The following is a 26,342-nucleotide window of genomic DNA, read 5'->3' as shown; positions in this document are numbered from 1 at the left end:
TAAAACAATATAGTAGGCTCTTACTATCACTCTTGAATCGTCATTTTATAAAAATCGTCGACGTTATAATGGATATTATATCATTACTTTATTGTAAGTATATTTCATAAAAAAATCTCAAATGGAAACTTGAGGTCCAAAATTATAAATGTAGCAATTAGTTTTTAAAGAATCAATACGCAATTTGAAGCGTTACGCGAAAGTAATATCAGACGCCAAAATAATAGTAATAGTCTATTCTAAAAATTATCAAAATGTACCAGCCGAGCTGTATCAATGTCAGTTAGTCTGACTTACCAACGAACTTTTAATTTAAGTGGTAAACACATCATACAATACCTTCCTAACCTTCCACCGATATACACTTTCTTTCAATCTATTTAAAAATCCACTCATCATCCATCCACTCATGTACCTATCTAAAGATGGAATTATATTTTATGTAAGCGTAAATCATACAAAATAACAAAGAGAATGTTCTAGCGTTTTAATAATAACCTACAAACAATTTTTTTTTTGAAAAAGCATATTACATTTATTATACTTAGTCGAAATACATCCTGTATCTCAACAAAGTTCAATAAATTTAATTGACAATTATTGAGATGACAAGTTATTGAAAATACAGACAATTATTGAGTTTGTCTTTCTGCACTATATTACTTTCATTTTTCCCTTTTTATTTATCTCTAAAAATAGTGTCAAAACTACAATTAAATTAAAAAAGTTATAACAATTGTCATAAAGACCGCATGCAAGCGCTCGTAAGAAGTAAATAAGTTGTAGTCAGATATCTACAAATATTACCTTAGCGCATACTTGGGTTCATTAGCCGTTTATTGTCGAGTCTAAAATCATATTTTACAACTCCTTACCGATTGATAGTTAGCACTTTAGGACCGGATATACAATTTCACCGAATTTATTTATAAATATTTTTAAATTAAATGTAATTCATAGTCCATATAGTAACTAAATTTTAAATTGTATATAAAGAAACTATAATTTAGAATATTGTATTTATTGAATATCGACAACCTTCATCTTTCTATTTCTTGTAAGACGTTTTATGAAAAACTATTTATAGTGCATTTCTTTGTAAAGCTCTTTTCCAATGAATACTCAAACAGCTTAGAAAATATAGCATTTGAATGTTTCGAAAACCAGTTTAAAGTGTAAGTCTTTGTTACGAAAATCATATTTCTACCTATTTTTTCTATATAGTTCATTTGTTTGTCAAAAACAGGTATAATTTTTCCGCTATGCTCCACAACTCCCTGAGCAGTTGATTGGATATAATAAGACGATTGGCAACGATATTTTTAATCTTTTACAAATAAATCATTATTTGTTTAAAGTTTGAACTTACAATAAACATATCTGTCTTTCAATTTATTTATTTAAACGAGTAGATACACATAGTTTAATATACAGTGCTAAATTAGAGATAAAACATTCTTCCTAAATTACCTATCAGTGATGTTAATTATTTGACGAAATATTAATTAAAATTTACCAAAGCTTTTCATATAATTATGTTAAAGACTAAATATTTACGTAATACAAGACAAACTTGGAAAGACACGTACACGTGTTTACAGTGAATAAAGAGAGGCGAACGTCGATCACGATATGAATATTCATTGGAATATAAAGACAATGAGAGGTGATAGAGTGCGAGCTCGTAAGAAAATGTATGTTTGGTTGTTTGGTGACAAGCCTAGTAGCTTATACATCTACTCATATTTATTTATTTAACAACTTAAATGTCAATAAAGCTATCAAGGATGAAATATACATTCTTAAATAGGTATACTTAGTATAACTATTTTTCTTGCTTTATGCAAGAAAAGCTATGTTGGTGGTACCAATCCACTTACATTTTTTATTTAGTTTATAACTTATTTTATCATCAAAAAGCATACTGGTTTATAGACAAAATGCACATATCATTCTGGTTCCCGTGCCAATACGAAATGACGATTTAGGGAATGTTTTATATTTTAACCTATATTTTAAGACTCTGCAACAACAGGCAACAACCTTCCATTTCAATTTTAAACAACAACAAAATAGCGTCATAATCGCACGTCTGGCTTCCTATAAAATATAATAGAAAATAAAAACTTAGAACGCATACATCTTAACCGATGATTGCGGGTTAAAAACTCAGACAAGCACCACTGAATTTTCATGTGCTTAATTTGTGTTTATAATTCATCTCGTGCTCGGCGGTGAAAGAAAATATCGTGAGGAAACCTGCATGTGTCTAACAACAATTCTGCCACATATGAATCCACCAACATGTATTTTAGCAGTGTGGTGACATATATACTCGTATTATCCTAACCTTCTCCTTAAAAAGGGAGAGGAGGTCTTAGCCCAGCAGTGGGAAATTTACAAGTTGTTGCTAAAAAAATATTATTTTAAAATAATTGTCTACATCTATATCATTTTCGTTAAAATATACCAACCTCTCTCTTGGATTCTATTTTATATTTCATTAGAATTGTGCCAGATTTAAACAAAGGAGTGTCAAAATTATTTAATTTTGAAATTCGTTTTAGGTTTAGCGAAATGATAATAATGTACTTTTCACTTGAGTAAGCTTAAAATGGATAATAAAATAGTATTTATATGTATGTAAGATATATAATCTAGATTATAGTTTTTGTAGGAGACTTTCATATCAAAAGGTTACCCTAACAACTAACAATAGACATATAATTATACATTTTTTTAGCATTAGCAGCCCGTAAATGTCCCACTGCTGGGATAAAGGCCTCCTCTCCCATTGAGGAGAAGGTTTGGAGCATATTCCACCACGCTGCTCCAATGCGGGTTGGCGGAATACACATGTGGCAGAATTTCGTTGAAATTAGACACATGCAGGTTTCCTCACGATGTTTTCCTTCACCGCCGAGCACGAGATGAATTATAAACACAAATTAAGCACATGAAATTTCAGTGGTGCCTGCCTGGGTTTGAACCCGAAATCATCGGTTAAGATGCACGCGTTCTATAATTTAATATATATATATATAATCTAAAATAATTATACAGCTGACATCAAATTAAGAATAAACTTCTATTTTTATTTTAGAATTAATCATTTCCATTCCAATTTTGTAAGCGATATGTTTAAAAATGATTTTAGTTTATTGACTTGGTTTAATCGACAGTGAAATTTTCTAAACAGATTTTCAACCAAATAAAACAACAAAAATCCTTTTAATAAATGTCTGCCAGTTCTCAAATCGTTTAATACATTTTCAATTTGTTTTATTAACAAATATTGGTCGAATAATATCGAAGCGCGTGAATCCGCTATAAAATCAATTCTGTTTCATATTTGTTTTCCTTGTATTACATAAGTAGAAAAATTATTCCTAATAGGTTCAATCGCTCGACTCAACGGACTGGAAGTTTGAAAATAAAAGTGAAACGGAGTGGAAAGAGTTGCTCATTCCGTTTCGTGATTCAGCATTTTATTAACTGTGTGATGAAAATAAACGTTGTGTGGTCCGTAATTGCCTGTTTATATATTTTTAAAACGAAGAACAGGTTGAATGGTGCTTACATTGCTTTTTACATTAAGCACATTCATAAAAATAAAGTTGTTAAAATGACACTGGACTATTTGAGTAGGTAACAAAAAAATATCAGTAATTTAGTATTGTATTAAATAATATACATTAGATATAAGCAATTTACAGTAAAGTGTTTCGATTTGAAGCATAAGTGAGCACAAGCTCAAGGGTCATATTGTCTTAGTTCCCACGGTTGGTGGCGCATTAATGTTGGAAGAAATGGTGAATATTTCTTACGGTAGTATGTCTATGGGTGATGGTGATCACTTAAAATCAGGTGCTGCATTTACCTGTATATATTTTATATTTTCCTAACAGAATAAGATACATTATAAGTACATATTGGAGACATTTTAATGAAGATATATATAATTAATAATAACATAATTTGCCCTTATGTTATTCGCAGCGCTATGTAAAGGCCCGTGATCACATGGCAGAGCGCACATGATCAAAGCCTCGCATCGTAGTCTTGTGTGCAATCGCCTGTGTACTTGAATTCAATGAATTAGCACCTGACACACTGGTCCCTTTTCAATGTTATCCTTTAATAAAATAGGCTTCAATAAACACTATCCTTTGCTTATTAGTAAAAGTAAATTATTTAATTAATTTTCATTTAAGCGCCGGCGTTTATATGAAATTTGTGAGAAATATTTTGTAAGTTACAGGGGTTAGAGTTGAGTACAGTTGCATTAACATAACTTTATATTCAACACTGCCGAGAGCAACTTACTGGTGACATCGTAAATTCTACTAAACTTACAAATGCTCGATAAAAATTTTGATTCACAAGTTATAGCCGTCTATGAATTAAATTATGATATTTTACATAACCGTACGTACAAGCTAGCTTTTGTATGAGCTTTCTATTAATATTTCGACTGAATAAGTAGTTTAGGTAATTGTTGAATAATAGATTAATGATTAAAAAGTATAAATCTATTTCTATTTTAATTAATAAATATTTATAACTAAGCATTATATAACTTGAGAAATAATTATCTAAAATTAATCATCGGAAACCTTTTTGTTTATTCAAATTTCAAACAATTTATTAAATTAGTAGTTATCAAAATGTAATAAAAATAAAATAAGAATTGATTGTCAATATTGTCAATGTAAATAACGTCAGCGATTGCATGACCGAATGAAAATAAGTTTCGATATTATTTATAAAAAATAGAAATATGGCTGATGATGAGGACGAAGGTGGTTTTGGAGGCCTGTATGAAGATGGACATTGGGTTTGGGATGACGCCACGGAAGCCTTGGTATTTATTAGGTAATTTAAAAGATATTTGAGTGACATACATAATGTTTAAGTACCGGCTTTATCCTATTCTATTTATTTATTAATGCAGAGCGAGTTCCTGGTTCCGTACCATATAAGCGCCCTTATTTATTTATACTTATAGTAAAATGATTTAGGGATTGAATTTGGGATAAACTTCTGTATGGAATTTCATGGAAATCTGTAATTTTGTTTCTGTTTTGATAAAGATAGCTGTTATAGTGTTTTTCAATAATCGCCTACGAGGGTGAAATTGGAGATAAAAGATAACATCGAAGTTAGCTTCTATGTTTGAAATATGCAATACGGTATTCAGGTTTTCTTTTATGAATAAAGGTCAACGAGTAGTGCCCTTACGAAAATTCATCCTTTAAAGTTATCAAATTGGGAATGAAAGTTTGTATGATTTTCGTATTTTTTTAACTTTGGAAATATGGACGTGGCATTTATTTATATTTGTTTATCAAAATGAGGAGGAAAAACTCAGCAATGAAAGAACTTATAGAGTATATTCAGCCTTATATGAATTCATATCCTATTTAGAATAATATTATAATTAATATATGAAATATACTGAACTTTATTTGGTATGACCCTTACAAATGTAGTACCAGCCGTGCAACCACATAGATCTTAAAACATGTCTAAATTTATCCTTTGCTTTAAATTGACATTAGTCATGAGTCGTCTGACGCCTAGAGTGACTACTTCTTTATTCTCGCCTGTTTGGTTCATACATATTACATATATATATTTCTTTGACTGATTCAAGTGACCTTCCACCAAAACCAGTAGAAGCAATTCAGATACCTATCAAAGCTCCAACTGGAACAATTGAATTCAGAGACGATGTAGACCTTATAGAGCAGGTATTGAGGCACATACACTCGTATATTTAATACATTATTAACCAAAAATATATTTGTTTTGCTTACTGATAGTAGAATTGTCTAAGAGAAGTCCCACTACTGGGCCTCCACCCTCCATATATAAGACCCCCCTTTTTTAAAGCAGAAGTTATGGAGCTCGTTCTATTACGCTGTTTCCTTGCGGGTTGGTGGCAGATTTTCAACCGACACATGCAGTTTTTCATATTCGTTTTCTAACCTATGGACCATTTCGGTTTCCTTTTTTAATCACCCGACTTCTAGCTATTCGTAGCCTTTTCAGTTGTAAGCATCAAGCCAAGTAGCTTCTGAATTACTCCTCGTAGATAATTCTACTATTCGTAAGCAAAACTAGTCGTTTCTTGAATATAGAAACCGGGATTCCATATTATATTAAATGTATAACTTTGCAGTACTTATTGTTATGTTAACGGTATATAATTTATTGTTGATTAATATTTTGATTTTTTATATATTTAATTAAGATTCGATTTCGACGGCGTTATCAAAGGAAATTAAAACCGGGTCAAGCAGATATTATCACTATTCAGGTGAATAAAACAAATAATTCCTTTATAATTTACATACGTAATATTTTAGACATATTTTTAATAATATTTTTAGAAGGGATTTTTTTTTTCACTAAACTTATTATTTTTTATAATATAATAAAAAAAATATAACTTTACAGGATGTTAAAGACATAGCGCTGTATACAGCTCCAGTGAATATTTTAAGTCCAATGTTAATAAACATGTTACATCTTCCTACTACGGAGAGATTCATTAGAGCGCTTGTACTCTGTTGCCAGTATTATTTACAGGTACACAATATTTAACCCGGATAGCTAGACTATAATACAGTTAGTTTTTAACCGACTTCAAAAAAGGAAGAGCTTTCCCATTCTTCTGCTTATCTTTTTTGAATGTTTGGGTATAAGTCTTTTTGAATGAACTGATTTTGATGATTATTTTTGCGTTGGGTTCAGTGTACTCCAATTATATTGGTATTGGACATTATTAAGTCAGGTAAATTTTTGAAGACGGTTATATTATTAATTGATAAACAAGTTTATCAATGTAATTTTTGCGCCGTAAGATATTAGGGTAACCCTTTTAAAAAAAAATGTCTTTAATTTAAGATAGCAGACGAAATGGCAAATCGTATCATTGAATTGGAAACAAAAGTACGTACGCCACAATGTGAAACAGTTGAAAACGAATTCCGAGACAATTTATCGGATTTGAGACTTTTAGTAGCGAAAGAATACAGCACCATGCTCATTGGTTAGTTGAAAAAAAAAAGTATTCAGACGCAATTTATTTTTATTACATATTTCTATAACATTTTTTATCTTTATTCTGTGTAGGTGGAAATGATACGAAAAAATTCCATCATATGGGGCCCCAGAAGAAACGTCGATCATTATCTGATAAAGATGCTCGATTTTTTGAGACACTGCTACGAGTATGTGTTCAAATAGTATGGCTGGCTCTCGGTCGCAAGTCTTTCAATCAGATAGGTGCACATTACGATTTTATCTCTCACATTTAAATAACACATTCACGGGACAAATTGTGTTTGTTTTGACAGATACTCGATGTTTTACTGTAAATTATCATGCATCAATATGTTTTGTCATACTTTAATCGTACCTTGTATTGTTACTTTAGTGTTCATATATCTTTAATTTCATTTTAAAAACGGTTGTAAAATCGTGAAATTAATCCTGTAATTTGTTTTAAATTAGAATTGGAGGTAAATAGAGTGTTCAAGTCTGAGATATTTAATGCTGTGGAGCATAATCTAAACACTGGGTATATCGCGAAAATGGCTAAGGAGGAACGTGCGGTGTTGCTGGGTCACTGCGTGCGACGCGACAAGAAACTCAACACTCGCTCGCCCCTCATGAACGAGGTGTTCTGTCATAGGGAAATTGATTATCGTCTTTTGGGACTAGGCGTTATTAAATGTTTTCAGTAAGTTTCTAGTAGCATAGTGTGACATAAATTCATACTATTTGTGTACATCAATACAGTTAGTGTACCATTTTTCATTAATTGTACTTTAAATACTATGTATAGTTAATATTCATAATATATAACAATATAACAAATTAGTAACATTAAGTTTATTATACTGTAATTTCCCTGGCTGTTGCAATTTATTGTTTATTCGTGTTTTCATTAGACCGACCCCAAGACTTCTCTACCTGATGCATGCGGTAGCGGGTCCAGAAGAGAAATTGTCAGAATTGGGAATCGTTCTTGGAATTATTGGTATGTCGCGATCAACTTTCGATACAATGCTACGACCCTTGCCGACCGCTTCGGAAACTGGAAAATCAAAGGCTTCGGTGTACGTATTCCAATCTGATCATTACATATCATACACTTATATTTAGGAATTTGTAGGTTGGTATCAATTTTGATTTTTTTTTAAATATTTTGTACATTAACAAAACAGCAAAAAAAGATATGTTCTTATTCGAATTAAAATACTTCAACCTATTTTGTAAGCTTCGAAGTTCGAAGCTATTTTGTATAATTTTATAAAGATGATATAAAGCAAAGTATTAGCATCTATTTGAATTTAAGTTAATTTATTTAAAAAAAAGTAACCACTCTAACTTAGATCTTACTATTAACAGGTCTACACAGAGCTATGGGTCTAAAAGTAGCACAAGTAGTTCTATGAGAAAAAGCCAATTGGTAGCCCAAAAATTATATTCAAATATTATACTTCCGCGGAAGGAGTCGCGAATGTGAGTAAATCCTAATTTTACTTAATGTAGTTTAGTAAACCCAGTAGAATTCCTTCCTGTGCATGAATAGTAAAAGTAATGACGATCGCTTGATCGGTATAGAAATTACATGCTCGCTAATATAGAGTTACAACAAAGTGGGTAGTATAAATATTTTTCCACGAAAAAATACACAACTTTTATGGTGATCGGTCAAACGATGTCGAAGTTTATTAATTCCAAACAAATATGCAATAAGCCTGTGATATTGTATTATAATTTTTGATTGATTATAATTAATTATGAACCAACAAAGAATACAATTATCCAATGACATATACCTACACATATTTGACGGCCTCTTTGGTCTAGTAGCTAGCTTCTAAAGCACTGTAATCATAGTTTCCGCCCCGGGCTGAGCTAAACAAAAAGTTTTTTTTTTTGTGAAAAAAATCTATGTAGAATCGGGATTCTAGACACCGGGGTATCTAGGAGTTGGTATAATTTGTACTCCCATGCCTTGGAAAAAAATTCGATGGGTTCGCTCCTAAACTCTTTCAAGAGGACCATCGACTTCACATTCTTTCTGAGACACGGGAATTCGTCATTCCATCAGATTATGAGAGCGGGGGAATAGATGGTGCACTTTTGTTTGTGCATACACTTATAGATTATATTATATCTTGTGCAGTTGGTTAGGCTTTCTTGAGAAAGGCCTTCGTGGCCAAAAGCAGCTGAGAGGATCATCACTATCATCGTACCGGCATATTATAAAAAAACTTATTATCGTTTCTTACCTATAAATCATTATTTTTTATAAATTTTTTAGATCGTTAGGTATTTTGGATCTAGCAGAAAAATAATAATAAAATGTTTTGCCAGGCTGTTTGTGAGCTTTAACGAAATTCGGTTACACAGTTTATACCCTAGATCGATATATTAGATCCTTTTTATGCGGGGATAGTCAAAGACATTCCAGAGAACGTTACAAGAGCAGCCAACTCGTGTTTGTATAAAAGTTTTAAGTGGTAAGGGAAATATATGGCCGTAAAGTTTAAAGTGCCGTCTAGTTACTCATAGGACCACAGGTTCGACTCAGCAACGTTTACTGCAGCGTATGTGTTTTTCATAAAAACTATTCGAGTGTGTGCTTAAATTAATTAAATTTTCAGTGTGTTTTTTCCTCCACAATTTCCCGATGAGTCAGAAGAAATTCGGCCATGTAGCGAGACCCAACGTCGGCGCTGGCAGAATAGACTTCAAAGACTTCTTCATCCGCACTAGTTTAACGGAATTGTTCAAGACATGAAGCAAAATACTTCTTTACTAGAATCATGAAACCAATAGCATCCAATAAATATCCAATGAATTCGAGTATTTAAAAAAAAATTGTATCTTCAAATGTGTGTCGATTAATAATTGTATATGAAAAGAATAAAATAAAATCATAATCCACCAGATTATATTTGTCTTTCACGTCACATATGATGACCGAAATCTTCCTTATTATCTTCCTAATGTTATAGATAAATGTAATGTATATTTGATGTAATTACGGCAAGATTGCCGAAAAAAAATCTCCTGAGTAAGATATAGGAAACCACTTCTGAAAGAGTCGATGTGTCCCAGTGGATAGAACACGTGGATCTTAATTGAAGATCGCATGTTCACATTCAGGTAACCACGGTGTTTTTATGTGGTTCATTGATCATCTTGTGCCTAGTGATGAAGAAAAATATCTAAAGGATTCCTTGTCTCTTGATCATTACAGCATGTCGGATAGTTTTTAAAACTTGTGTATCCGCAAACTTATGCTGGAACAGCGCGATGTAATAAATTGGAAACATTTCCGTAAGAGATCTTTCTATTAATTTTCAAACTACAAACGTTATTTCAGACCTAGTAAGGCAGTGTGTCAACCAGTATAAATGCTAACATTTCACGAAAAACATAACAATATATCTGATTAACTTCTATCGCGTTTATGAGTGAATAGTTCACTCGAGCCATTTTGACAGGATAATCGCACTGACGAAATACGTGCCACTAATACGTTTCGTGTCAGAAGCTAATATTCTATGAAAATTATTATCTTTCTTTGACCTTTAAGGCACAAGTATATCACGAGTCTTCAATCTACTAAATACCACGAAGAAAAAAGTATGTTTACTGTTATAGCACGGCCTTTTATTGTAAAATCAATTACTTTGTTTTCATATAGTTATATTTTGGTAAATCAATATTAATTAAATGTCTTCTATGTGTTCTATGTACTTCTACAAAGTAACGAATTTCTTCATGAAACTTACACGAATTTACGTAAATTACGTATCATCAAATACAATAACTATAAGAATTGATGTTTTATATAAAATCGTTAATCACAACGTACTAATTGTAATAAATATAATATGAAATGAATCGTTGATTTTTAATAAATTAAACAATCAAGGATCCCTTGATTTTAAAGTTAAAGGTTTCTACTTTGTTAGTCACCTTCGAAGAAAAATATTACCATATATAATAATATGTAATGTGTGTATTAATAAATTAAGTAAATATATAAAAATCTTCCCAGAATTGGGTTTCTACGTTAAACTGACAACATCCTCATCACATATACGGGGAGTTGGAGGTTCACATCCAGTTTCAGGAGTTCAGTGGAGAGGTTTTATCTGGATGCTCCACCTCTCGTTACTGAGCTTCATCAACGAGATGCTCTGTTCGGCGAGACGTGCTAGTTGGAAACTCCTTCTGGGAAATCATCATGTCAAAGAGGACACGGATTGGGACCAGGAGGAGAACGTTGCTACAGACACGCCGAAAAATACCGGAGAGAAGAAAAAAGAGCCTTACCTTCATTCTCCTTCTTAGTAAGTGTCGCCATGAAGTTCTCAGTACCCCGGAAATTGGAGGCACGCACTCACATGGGACCGACGCGGGGGCGTCTCGGTTGCATGCACGCGCAATCCTTTAACGCCCCCCGAGGAGACGATCAGGGTGTTGTTCTAGGCAACCGGCAAGTTCTACAAAACCCACGCTACACGTGAAGGAAACGCGTACTGGGAGGAGGGGAGTGTGGGTTGACTTTGTTTTACTATATCCGACTTAATAATCTTAAAATGATTGCTAAATTTATTAAGTAGATGAATATACCTCTTAAATTTTGAAAAGTAGTGAATTCCAAAGACGTGCAGCTTGAAAAGTAAATGGCCTTCAGTGAATGGATGTTTAATAAGAAGGAATGATAAAAATTAGCCTCTCCGTGCAAAAAGGCTGTTCATGCCTCATTTAGAATCTCAAATCGCCGTTTAAGTTAGTGATGAATAGCTGAATTTAATATAAATATCGTTGAGTATAATTGAGTTAAAATTTATGAACGTTATTATGAAGGGGGTGTTGATATTGAAATAAAAGTGACATTTCCTATTCAGGAACAGTTTTCTAACAAAAATACGCAATCTTTTTGAGATATAAAAATACCAAGTAACGATTAATAGCTCTTAATTAAGCATAAATTCTTTATTATGAATAAAATATTGTGATATTAGTCCTTTTAATAAGAGAAATTAGCAGACATTTGTATTCTCTGAAAATTGACTCAATTTAATATGCCTATGGCTTAATCCGTCGAACAGCGATTGTCCTCTGATGGATAAAATTTAATTTAATAGTTGCTTTTAAAAATCAATACAAATGCCTTTTTAATATAATTGTTGTCTTAAAAAGTATTTCAAGATGATATTTATTTATTTTATTAAATACGCGATATCCTAACGTATCGAATTAGGACACGGCGACCCTTTTTATCGGAGTTTAGTTAACTATGCAGGAGATATTCTATCTTGCACACAAGTAGGTGTGTAAACACAGGCCCTCTCAAATCGCTTACTCTTATAATTCGATGGGACGGCAAACTACATGATTGAGTCTTCACGTGTCTTTTATGGTACGGGAGAGTAAACGTCAAATAGAATAGAATCGTTTTGCTAAAATTGCCTACTTACACACAGGCCAGTGAAAATTTTTGATAAAATGATACATAATAACTCAGACGAAAAAAAAAAAAGTATAACAAATTAAGCTACATTGTCAACAAGGACAGCCTGATGAAGTTCGGATGAAGTTTGAATTAAATATTTGACGAAGAATTCAGTAGACTATAACTATTTTAAAAAAATATTGTGATTGGAAGATGAAATATTAAGAACATTATTCGTTAATTTGTTCGACGTCTGTGCAATATTTATTTGAATCATTATTATTCAAATCAACGCAGCTCTTTATTAAACTTTTTCATATCTACGAAATTTGCGATGATGAGTCATCGTCATTCAGCAATCAGTTCTTTGACCTGAAGTAAAGTAGACACTTTGTATGAAATTACCATGGGAACTGCAATAGTATAGAGGAGGGCTATTCGTGCAATCTATAACCTAGGAGCCAAGGAATCATTAAGGTATAAATTTAAAGAAATTAAGATATTAACTGTTGCTTCTCAATATATATTCTATAATGTTTTGTATGTACGGAAAAATATTAATGTTTTTATGAGAAAATGTGATTCTCAAAACATTGCTGCAAGGAACAAATACAATCTTGTTACTCCTGTTACTCGACTGCATAGAGTAAGTAACTCTTTTGTGGGGCAATGTATACGCTTCTACAACAGGATCCCTACCAGAAAGCGTTCAAAACGCTTCTGTTGCCAAATTTAAAAAAATTGTTAAGGAACGCGTTGTGTGCGAAAGGTTACGATACTATTAGTGAGTTTATGTTTGATAGCACACCTTGGGAATGAAACGATCGCCTCCTGGCTGTTTCTATTTATATACAATTATGTATCTAATTAATTTGACAAAAAAAAGACCCGCTGAGTTTCTTACGCCGGTTCTTCTCAGGTCAGGGTCTGTTCCTTTTTCCGAACCGGTGGTAGAGTTTAATTTGACCATCAATAAGTAAGTGTAATACTTCTATGTTGAATAAATGAATTTTGATTTTTTTTGAGTACAATTATGACCACAAGTTTGACAAATAAATGATTCTGACATATATCGGCAGCGAAATGGGTGCATGGGTGTATGACTTATCAGTTTATTGGGGTGGCTTATGATATATATGATATTGGGATTTAGTGATAGAAATATTGGCCAGGAAAAAAAATATACCATGTTGCAGCAAAAAAATAAATAAATTTGGTAATACTGCCAGTGCAAGACATCACCAAATTTTTGTAACAGAAGAAATTGTTCAAAACTAAATCAAATCATTAATTATTTATCAAAAAAATATTTTTTTAACCTTTATTCGAGTCCTATGCTAAGTGCCTAATAGATAATAGTCAATAATAGTAAGCACACCTAATATATTCTTTGGTTTAACTTTATTTGACGTCCGGTCAAAGCTGTTTTATATATTAAAGTAACTGGATAATTTGTTATTATTACATCATCATTAATTTCTCCAATCTATAGTCTAATCCTAAAACTACGATTTTAGGATTAGACTGTAAATTTGCGTATTACCGATTGTATAAACGATTTGTATATACGACTATATAGGTTGATGGTAGGTACTCTGCCAGCAACCTTCGCGCAGGTGCCAACAACATGTATGAATATTTTCTTTTGGGGTTTCATAGTCGATATTGAAATTGTACGGTCGTTTTGGCTCTAATCGTCGGAATTCTAAAAAGTTTGGTGATATAGTTTAATATGGTCAACGAACTGCTAACGAAGTTACGGCTGTAATTAACTTTTATTTATTCGACTGTATTATATATATACTAACTTAGAGAAAATACTTATGAAAAAGAATAATTTTTTTTTTTACTTTCTTTCTGATATTAAAACATTCTCATTTAAATTGGTCTAAAATCGTGAAGATTGTAAAAATTGTACATGTATGTTATACGGTAACAGATATTGATGATCAACCGACATACTTGACATGGAATCAGAGAACCTATTCCACTTCGTTAATTCAACAGAAACGGCGGCGCCAAGTCGTTTAAGTAATCATGATTGATTGAAGCAGACAGATGAGTTAACATCATTTTGAATGCATGTACCCGATAACGATATATTTTGTCGTTCCAAGTCCAAACAAGCGGAAATCGATGATTCGAGGATTTGATTTATCTTACTTGTTCAGTGTAAATATTAATAATTACTTTATAATATGTCTATAAATTATGAGTTTGAATGATTTAATTTGATATTTTGTTCTTTTGCTAAACACTCTAAATATTGTAATACAAATGACTACATTATGAAGTATGTTTAGCATGGCGATAAAAAGTACTTGTAAAAGCCTGAATCAATAAAGTATAATTCGATTTGAACCGATTTTGATTCTTAAAATTAACTCATAACGTTTTAAAATATTAAATTCATAAAGTACTCTGCAGTAGCATTAAATAATCTAAAGACAATAACTTGTAAGTGTTACTGGCAGTACAATATTAAAGCTCGTAAAAAGCGCTCCGTCGTGGGCAGGTGTAACATCTTTATCACTGCTGGAGACAATATTGAGCTCGGTGCAGTAAATAACACCACATCTTTCACAACCTACGAGGATGTTGCTATGAGTCAAATTAAATTTGTATCAAATTTATAACTTGCTAAAGCTTAACCTTGGTGTCCACTAACAAATACGTTATTCTAAATATTTTTATACTTTTGTATTTCTATTATGTAAACGGTCTTATATTTATTTACTCATTAAGTTGATATACTTTGTATATAATATGCCGGCGAGATCGGATTTGTAATGTGCGGTTTTGAGGTTTTGTCGCCTTGTTAATTTAACGCATATTAATAGGTAACTAACTAATTAGAAAATTTATTTAATAATAAAATATTGCAAAGTTTTTAATAAAAAATACTAATCAGGTTTATAGTTGCACAGTAAGGAAAGAATCAAGATGTAGCTTGCTGATAGCTGATATGAATGTTGGAGAAAAAAGTCGTATGCTATGTACGAAGGCTATCATTATTCTTTATGAATGAATTTCACACAATATAAATACATGTATTTCAGTCATTTACATAAGCATACATACTCATAGGTTTATTATTTTATGCTCTAAGCGTTTTATATAAAAAAATATTAAATCGACTTCAAGAATGCAGGAAATGCGCTCAACAAGTTTTTAATTTATGTACATTTGGTTTATTGTATATTATTTTAGCCAAGCATCCCGTAATGTAACGAATAACGAATAAAATGTGATTATTTCACTCATCTGTAATAAATATAGAAGATATATATACTATTTAATTGTATTTGATTGGTTTATGTCAATCAGTAAACTCTGATACTACTTTGTTATTGAAATGGAGAAAAATCGTAAATACTTGGTGACAGTTTTAAATTGAATTCAACACCGAATCTGACTGAAAGTGCTTTTATGGGCCTAATATTTTGATGTTATATATTTGATGGGAAGTGGGGACTACCGCCCTCAGACATTGCCGCTGTAAGAAATATTAACCATTTCTTACATTGACAAAAGTGGCGTGACTAGCCTTTTCAGGCCCCAGTACAGCAAAAAGTCGGATGTCTCCTTTGCCTATGATGAAAACGAACGTGGAATATCGACTCTGGAGTTTCACCTTGGCTACATTGTATGAACAATGCAGCTAGTAACCTCAGTAAACTGTGTATTTTTGATAAAGAAAGCAACTACAATCAAAAATCTTAAAACAATTCTCTCTCACAGAAGAACCAAGATCGGGTAGTATAAAATTTTGTAAAGAAAGGTAAACTTAGAATACCATTCTTCATTTTTATAACATAGGTGCGGTTCATCATTCCCCGAAAAAAATATGCAGTTTCAAACGCATGTACCAAAATTTAGGAATTTTTCTTTGCGGTTTTTTTTTTAACTTTTGGGGATGGGGTTTATGTTTTTGAGTTGATTTTCCTCAAAAATTTTTTTTGGAATAAAATACCATCTGTGGCTAGCCGGGGCCCACTTGAATCAGGGAGCCCCATGCGACCGCATTGTCTGCCTTGGCATATGACTGCCAATACGACACCAACCATGGGTACTACTAACTACTACGATGTTATGTTCTTTAAGCCTATTATGATACACTGGCTCACTCGCCCTATACTAAGCAATACTACGTTTTGGTGATTGGTATTAGAATATCTGATGAGTGGATAGTACCTACCCAGACGGGCTTGTATAAATCCTACCACCAAATATAATAATTATTTATATCATTTTTTGTTTAGTTTGGAGTACAGTTGGAATATTACAAATGAGATTAAAAGTCGGCGCGGGTACTACAATTTTTTTCTACCTATGCTATGCTGATTATTATGCTAATTCTATAAATATTTAATTCATAACTGAGTATAGAGATGAAAGAATCTAGTGACCTATTAAAAATTTACTAGAGCTTCGCAGTCAGTTTGAAGTTTCACATGGATGGCTAGACTTGCCCGGGGGTCGAACTCACTGAACAGGGCTGTCGATAAACCTCCGTGGATAACTATTACAATACAATAGCAAAGTATTGTCATATTCCAAGCTAGTAAAGATATATTTTTTTTTAATTCTCAGAAAATTAAAAATATCAGATATATGCACAAATAATATATAGTAATACCAAGTGATTGAGTACTTGTACATTAGGGATGGAAAAATATTAATAACAAGTAGTCACAATATCTAATTGTGTGTACAAATAGCATTAATACACAAGATTTTGTTATTATTTGATCTGAATTAAAAGCAAGATCATTATAGTAAGATCAAACGACATTAGCAAATACCTGATAGGTGTTCCTACAATATGTTTGCGCCCTTGCCCGAGTTTCCAGAACATCGACAGCGAATGAACTCGTTATGAACTCATTGACGGCTGAGTGAGTTACTCTTACGGTCCGCCAACCACTTTCAAACTTCGTCCCTATCACGGAAAATACTACACATAAATAAACATGAACTAATATAGAAAATATTTTATTAAGTTTTTATTTCATAAATAATTTTGTCTCTGACTTGAAATGTCATGATATGAGATATTAACTGCCTATAACGTATATTAGGCTATTATAACAAATAGCTTATTTTTCGTAAATCGTGAAATTCGTAATCAATATTCAACTTTAGAACTCTTTCTTAGTAAAATAAATGTAAAATCTATTAAAAAATACCATCGGTAACTATAAGTATCGGCAGATACATATGCTCAAAGTTCAGTCATTCTCCGAAACAGCTATATAGCAGCAAGTAAGCGTTTGTAATTTTGAACAAGATTTTGTAATATGTTTTTTAGTTTTATTTAAAAAAGTTGTAGGATGAAATTTAGAACAAGCATATTATGCATTACACTCAGCTTACAACGCCAAAGTTAATGACTTTAGCTGTGGGTTCACTTCATATGTATCCAAGGATAAAAATCCGCCAGGAAAATGTTATTTATGGTCCGATTTAAAGTCTTCCGTTTAACTGCACCGAGCACGAATATTAATGAAGTTATTTTCTGCAACGAGAAATAATTGACATAATTACGACACTGTTGTAGCAAAATCCGCGACCTATTTATAAAATGTATCATTATTATAATATTATTGACATTATTTTCAGATGAATCTTATTTATTACTCATGCATATTTAAATTTATATAAATATTTTATTACCTGTCATGGTATGGTCATGTTATGCGGAGGAATGAGGACCATGTTGTGAGGAAGGATTTGAGCATGGATGTGGATGCATATAGAGGTAGGGGACGACCAAAGAAACGATGGATGGATTGTGTGAAAGACGATATGGTTAGAAAGAATGTTACTTGTGAGATGACGTCCGACAGGGAAGTATGGAAGAAGACGCTGCGCTGACCTCATTTAAAATTGGGATAAGGGCAGGAGGATTATGATGAAATATTTTATTACCTCCCTATCTTACTTACGTTATTTAAAAGTTTTATCAAGTTTGGATGTTTGTTCTAATCTAATCACTCTCGAACGGAACATGTTTAACTTTAACTATAAATTAACTATTATTTCAATGTAAATGTAAAAAAAATCTTTGTATATAAAATATAATTTAAGATATGATACAGACTATGTCCTAAAATGGGAAAATCTCAATTGGGTTTAAAGAAAATCTAATAATTCCTTACTTTATTAATATGACAAAAAGTTATCAAAAATATAGATTTCTAAAATAGTCGGTGACCATGAAAGCAAATTAGCGATTGCGATGCAGATCGGATGTGGATAACAAAACAGCCGCAGGCAGCACCGAGACCCCCTGTCCCTGTTTCTGAATGCTAATATTCAGGCAGTGTCCATTACCATTGATTTTGTAGTCATTATATTTGTGATATTGATGAGTAAAAACTAGAAGCTTCTAATACCTATACATACTATATATGTAATATACGTATAGCTGTTGCTAAGAACAACGATGAAATTACTTCCTCACAGCTTTTCCTCAAGAGACAATTGAAAAGTAATATAGGTACGCCACGATGATTCTTAAATATGTATAATATTTATATAATAATTTGTAAGGAGTTATAGTAAATTAATATTCATATAATTAATGAAAAAAACCCAAAAATTTAATAAAATAGTTATTGAAATAAAATGATCTTTAAAACTTTTATAATATGGTGTTTTAAATATGTCATTGTTATTATTAAATTAATGAGAATCATTGTTATTATTAAATTTTAGAGTTCAAACCATAGTATAGCTAATACTATGTTTTAAACTCTAAAATTTACAACATTTTGGAGAATAAATATGTTGCAGACATTTAGTTACACATTTTTACTATTCGCTTCGAGTTGATACAATTACTGCCACGACAATGGCGTAATGGCAGAAAATAAAATACCTAAAGCAGGCCATCGCAATCGGAACACCATTGTCCATAAATACGATACAAAAGAAATTCCGAGCGAACAAAAAGCTTGTATGTGTTATTTATATAAGAACACGTTAACTTTATCCAAGCTTAGTTGTTTTGAAATGGAATCTTTTAATTGGGTTAGCGGTATTTATCTTGTTAATTTAACACTCCTTAATTATATTCGTTTCAGAACGAACAATACTTATAAAAATATTTTAGATGAGAGAGTATTATTGATGGCGCACATCAACACATTAGTTTAAAAAATGTTGTGTAATTTCGCTTGAGCATACGATTATAATTTGCTATTTTTGATTTCGATAATCGGACTAAGTAGGTATACATATATTAACCCAAGAAGGCGCACCTCTCCATTCTAATTTAAACGTGTTTTAGTATGAGTGAAACTGGTGTTTACAAGATGTCTTAGTGTGCATGAGATGACTAACGTAAGAACAAAGACAGAAAAAATACAAATTAGATAATATTTGTCAGTGCACGCCGATAGTAAAACCTGGAAGGGCACTTCGTAAGTGAACAGATTAATATATGCGTAGGAGAATTTATACGCCACAGGTGTAAACCCAAATATGGATGCTCTACTACTTTTCTCTCACATTACGACCAGTCGAAATGACTGGAGAGAGATTAAGCGCTGGTTATTCTATTCTTAGAAAAATCCAATAACTTATTTATTGGTCTGATCCCAGGTTTAAACCTCGGATCTCATGATCTTAAAGTAGCCATTAAACCAACGAACTATTTGCGTAATCATAAGTATAATTACAATAACAAAGTAACGTATTGTGAGCGGATTAACCATGTCTGCGCTAAAGATACTGAAATGTAATTATGACGGAGCCGGAGAACCGAGTTAGAGTTGTATATTAATGAGTATGGGGGTTATAGTTTCATTATATCGCATAAGCTATCAAACGCCCACCTAAAATAGTACTCGAGGCATAATATGCTTGCTATTTATACGAAATACAAGTTATATTTGTTAACCATAGAACAGCACAAAATATACATTTACCGAAATTATACCACATGTAGAAAAAAAAATTACAATACAAATGAAAAAAAAGGACTAATTAAAGACTCAATATGATTTATTTATATTATTGAAATTAAAAATTAGTTTGAAATCTTACCATGCACTCGTATATTTAAAAAAAAGGATACTTCTGACAGCATTAGCATTATATGCACGAAATTAGATATAGGTATTATAATATCTGTGATAGATGGTATAAGTATTTTTAATTTTGTAACTAGTACCTACTTTGTATTGTAGGTCAAATTTATCAAAAATTATGAATTATTTTATTTTTATTTAAAATTGAATGCGTTGTGTCTTTATATTCAAAAACATGCAGAAAATAAAATACACATGGTGTTACACAGTAAATAATTCTAACGCGAGCTACAGCATTCGCACTTGCAATAAAAGCAACAATGCAATTTAGCAGAGTTGCATTCGGCCGATGGCTCCTCACTAAAAGTTGTTTCATTCGTCCACTGCCAACGATTACTGACACATACATACTCGTATGAGAATAAAAATACCGGCAATCAGAGTAGTACGACCTATAACATTTACGATATTTTATAACAAAGGAAAGCGTAACGGTCCCTGAATAATGTTTCATTTTATAACACGGATATTTGTTTAGTTGAAACGTAGCTTTGGATGCGTAATTAATGCGATTCATCTACAGATCTTTATTAAGTAACTGTAACTTCGATTAACAAAAGCATTTTTACTATTTTTATTCCGCAAAATATAGTTTACATATTTAAAATATATTTATTACCTAATTATTATATTAAACGGCGTATACCGTATACGTACCGTATCCATCATGAAATCAAATTACTCGCATTTAAATTTATGTTAAAAGCCGTGTTTTGTACCTATTTACTAGGGGATAGAATAAAAAGAAATTCAAAGCTGTATAACGTATAAAATGCAGCGATGTCCGATTTGTGGAAATAGCGTATAAAAATTTCAAAGAGCCTATACGAGCGCACTGTCCGCGGCCGCGGCCGCATCACTCGCCGCTGCATAAAACATGCAAATTGGACCACTTCGCTGGTGTGCCTAAGTACACTCGCTTTTGCACTTTTATGTAAAATTGAGGCCTATTAGTCATGTAAATATTGTTAAACGAAGCGCATCCCTCGACTGTACTTAAATCCTGTTATGCAGTCCAGTTTTAAATTAAACTCCTATCATGAAGAGCTCACAGCGCTTCGTATAATAATTAAGCTCTCGTAAAATATCGTATAACTGTATGCATAACATTTAGTAATTGACCACCATTATGATATTTATGAATAGGTTATTTAAGTTAATTCTTTTACGTTCATTCAAACTATAACTATCAATATACAGGTAATATATATTATTTTATTTCGATATAATAAATTAAATCTTTGACGTGACGTAGCTAAGATATTATATGCTGAAATATGAGTAACTCTAAATACTTAATAAAATAGTTTTAATTATTGCATCAGTTTGATTCGGAACTAGAGGAGAAGCAATTTGTAAGTGAGCTTTATTAGAACTCCAACAATGAAGTCTAAACGAAGCTGGATCTTCAGTTTTTCCTTGTCTCAAATTTGAATGGTAGGCGTAATAATGATCTTTTGTATCTTTTAATGACTTTAATAAAGACCTATTGATGCGCCAATGAAAATTTTCATATTACCTAAGTGAAAAATATGACTGAAATTCATATACGAATATTTGCAATATTAATTGGAAATTTTACTTAAACTTTTTTACGAATAAACGGTAATGGTTGATTTATATTTGGTGAAGTAGGATCGAATCACATATTATATTAAAATGCTAATAAATTTTATAAATAGTTAAAATTACAAAACAATAGTAATCCGATATAATATATAAAATATTATAATAACCTTTAATTTGTTTGTATTATTGTATAATTATCACGAAAAATAATTCAATGTAATTAGTAAGAAGGTTTCATGTATTTTTTTGATAAATATCGAATAAAATTGATATCATTTAACGTAAACGTCAGAGGCAGATACGATTCCTGTCAGAGGTGTCTGGGGAGGTTAACCGCGAGGTCTCACGTTCGCTTCATCAATTACCCTTGTCTCTCCGGTCTCTCCGCTCTCTCTTTTCACGAACTCCCAACGCGGGAATAATTTTTCTTATTTAGTGTAGTATAAATATAGCAATAATTAAAATATTTATTACTTTAATAGTATTAAGTTTCATGTTCATAGAATTTAATATCGAATGAATATTTTTATAATTTAATTGTTACAGACCAAGCGTAATTTTATAAGTATAATTATAATTTATCCTAACTGCATAACTATATAATATTAGAATAGAGGCATTAAAATAGAATAAAATAAGAATCGTAAAACCATGAATAAGCATCTGCTTAATGAAGGCAAAAATTTGTGCATCTTTTTATGTCTTGGACAATGTCTGATTCCGTTGATCACTGTGTCGTTGAAGCTTCATAAAATAGTCACAACCCAGTTTCCCTTTACAGCGACATTTTATTATCTTCAGTAATTCCGTGGTAGTGGCCGTATCTGTTGTATTATTCTAAAACAAACAATGCCGTTTGAGTGTGAATACTTCGAGGCAATGAGGTTAGAGATGCAAAAGCAATTTTATCACAGGTCATTGTTCACAGACATGCCCGTCCAATCATAATAAAGTTTGATAAAGCCTCGGCTTCGGTACTCCGGCTACTTATTTCATTTACACGCTAACGTTAACATTCTCAATATTTATGAACTTATTTTTAAATGTAATAGGTTGTTACAGAAATACAAGAATCTGATAAAATTGTTGTTATATTCTTGATATTTTTTAATTATTAACTTTTAAATCAATGGTTTCAGTTAAAGAAATACCTGCAAAAATATAATTTGTGGTAGATTAGCCGCCGTGGGGTTGTTGCCACTTATCATATAATGTAAAATGCATCGAGCAATGGAACCAGTAACTGCTGATCATTGTTGCATTGTTTATTGTTACACAATTATGGAGGGATTGCTGTTTAAACCAGCGCTGCAAAGAAATTGAATGTATTAAGCGCCCAGTACAACTTTATATTCTGTTTATACTGTACGCTTTACGACTCGACGTGCGTGTTATTTTGTTTTATGTAGGAATTATTGTTCTCGACAAACACTAAAACGGCTACGAGACTGCAACACCGAAAGAAAGTTACGGTGGAAGTGCATGGGCTATGTAAAGATGTGTACTAAGGAAGGATGTAAAATGATTCCTACAATATTCAGTTACGAACATCAAGCCCGCTTATACTCGGTCATTGAATTTCAAATTATAGTTGAATGATTCTAAAAAATATCATTGTAGCATTATTTTTATTATTTATAAGTTCTAGTAATACGAATGTCATTGAACTTATTGTGAGCTAGTTTAGTAATTATGATTGTATTAATTAAATAACCGTTTGAGAGTTTAATTTATGTAGGAGGTTTCCATGAAATAATTATAGAGGTGTCAGACAACGATTTCGCGAATAATTCCACTTAAATGTGGTCGAAATTTAAACATTGGAAATAGTTTTAGCGAGAATAACTTATCTCATATTGAAACTTAATGGTGATTTATTATTGATTCGACAATACTAACGTCTAAAATATTAAAACTCAAGTGGTGCACGGGCCTGTGCCGAACCGACGAAAGTGCTACGACCTTTTTTCTTTAATGGACACCGAAAACCTTCACCGCCTCACTCGAAAAATCTTTTGGAAAATAAATGAATCCATACCGTATGTAAATCGCGTCGTCTAAAGTTTTTTATTGAAAAACTTGAAGAACTGATGAAAATGGACGGAGTCTGGGACGATCTCACCTTTCATCTTATAAAATGATACGAAGTTTCGAACGCGTTTTCTATTCCATTAAAATTTTACTTATTTTTCATAAATTTCTTATACTGTAATTATTTTTCACTTCATTATTTGTAGACCAATCATGTTCTTGGAATGTTTTAACAAAATATATTACAAAGGAAAGCTTATTTCTCTAAAAAATTTCCTGCTACCCGAGTAAGTAGCGCACCCTATTATTAATACTTTGAAAAGTATTTTAAATATATTATAACTTCATGATTGTTTGTTTAAACAAATGAAACAACATTCCATAATACTTAAATTGATCTTGATAATATACGAAGAAATAATTTAGTTCATTCCTCGACCTAACGAAATGCTTAGGTAGTGCTGTTGTATTGGAATATCTGCGAGATACTTTTAAATTGAATATTACTTGAGACGATAAATATAAAACATCAATAGAGTAGAATTGAGACTTATAATATCTTTTTTTGGTAGGTTCATAAGCTTTAAAGGTAAGTCAGATAAAAACGGATATTTTTCTTTAAATATTCAAGGATCTTAGAGGTTCAGTATCATTTCACCTTCTAATAACTCGCCTAAAGTTTTATCGACGTAGATAAAGTCACGTTTATTAAATAATGCAGAGTAGCGTCTTGTTATAATGACGTTATTTAAGATTAAGAGGAGTTAACCAGGATGGCCAGCAAGTTTAGAGGGCCGAGGGTTCGCTCTTGGGACCTAAGGGCATGAGTAATAGATAATGCTTACCCTGTACGTAATCTCGGCTACGAAATTATGTTAAATTCGAAGGTGAATGTAATTGGGTCAGCTTTGTTTATTTCGATTTAAGAAAATACAGCTAACAATTACAATTAGTGCAATCCCTGACTCTGAGCTAGGCATAAACTGTGTTAACAAGTCGGTGCTCCCTAACATTTAGTTTTGGAACGATGACAGTCAAACTTTCTTTCATTAGGTCTTTTTTATCTTCTTTCATAAAGTCAATTCGGAATCTCGGAGTACTAAATTATTTGTTTTTAGTGTTAGATACTCGTAACTTATTTTGTTTTGAGTGTTGGTAATAAAGTAAGAAGATTTTTATTAAATTCCTTGTGAATGTACGAGTAGAGATTCGCCTAATAGCATTTTACTTTAAAATAAGACATGTTACTTTAAATTTACGTTAAAATAAAATAGAACAGGTGTTTATAAAAAAATGACGTTGAGGTAGAAATTTAATATTTTTTTGTACCATCACAAACAGTGCGGCGTATATAATAATGAAGTTAAATATTAACAAAAAGTAAACTAAACTTTAATTAACACAATATGAATTGATTGTATAAACAAATATGAGCATAATAACACGTAATCTGGTATCTCTCTTTCAATCTGATAATTAAAAATCTAAAATTTATACAAGAAAATTATTAATTGATGTATTAAAATAAAAATTATAAAAGGTATTTAGTTCTTAGTCCTAATTATCTTGTCTACAAAATAAATAAGCATTTTAAACAAATAAATTACCCGGCGCTATGCCATCGATGACGTTGCAACGACTTGTTTAGAATTCCCTCTGTAATTTATTACGCACACATGTCAAATCGTGAGTCACACATACTAGGCTACTTATTAATAAACATATTATATGAACAAAATATAAACTGCTAACTTCCTTTTGCGTGCTTACAAACATAAAAGTTTTTCGTGTGTATCCTAACGAAAACATAAATTAGGTAAATTTACTACGCTTTATAAAGAGAATCCCCTTCGTAACAATATGTTCGATAGAATACCGAGGGTCACTGAATAGTCAAATCTCCCCTACGTGAATTTCAAGAATACGTATCGGCAGAATTATCAAAACTTTTTAACTTTGTAACTTTTCCTTAAACGAATAGTAGAGCTAGCCACTGTTCTCATTCGTCGAAGATTTCTTAGTACGAGAGGATTTGGCATATGCTTTCCTTGTCTTACCTAAAGAATATACATTACAGAGTAGAACGAGGTTCGGTGCGACTGTTGTATTTTGTTGCGAGTCTCGAGCGGGCGGTGTAAAGCGTGCAGCGA

At 31.7% G+C, this 26,342-nt stretch overlaps 1 protein-coding gene across 1 annotated transcript; it reads left to right on the top strand.

Moving 5' to 3' along the window:
* Positions 1 to 4,780: 4,780 nt before the first annotated feature.
* On the top strand, positions 4,781 to 9,883 carry LOC125077902 (protein phosphatase 1 regulatory subunit 36-like). The gene is made up of 10 exons (XM_047690015.1): positions 4,781 to 4,875; positions 5,657 to 5,753; positions 6,257 to 6,322; positions 6,463 to 6,594; positions 6,913 to 7,057; positions 7,141 to 7,293; positions 7,522 to 7,750; positions 7,962 to 8,129; positions 8,422 to 8,535; positions 9,687 to 9,883. Exons 1-10 carry the CDS (start codon positions 4,781 to 4,783, stop codon positions 9,796 to 9,798), a joined length of 1,311 nt encoding a protein of 436 aa, XP_047545971.1. The 3' UTR covers positions 9,799 to 9,883.
* Positions 9,884 to 26,342: the final 16,459 nt, after the last annotated feature.

Source organism: Vanessa atalanta, chromosome 4 (genome assembly GCF_905147765.1).
Source record: "Vanessa atalanta chromosome 4, ilVanAtal1.2, whole genome shotgun sequence".
Lineage (NCBI taxonomy): Eukaryota > Metazoa > Arthropoda > Insecta > Lepidoptera > Nymphalidae > Vanessa > Vanessa atalanta.
Note: the sequence above shows the minus strand (reverse complement) of the source record. Positions and strands in the feature narration are given on the sequence as shown.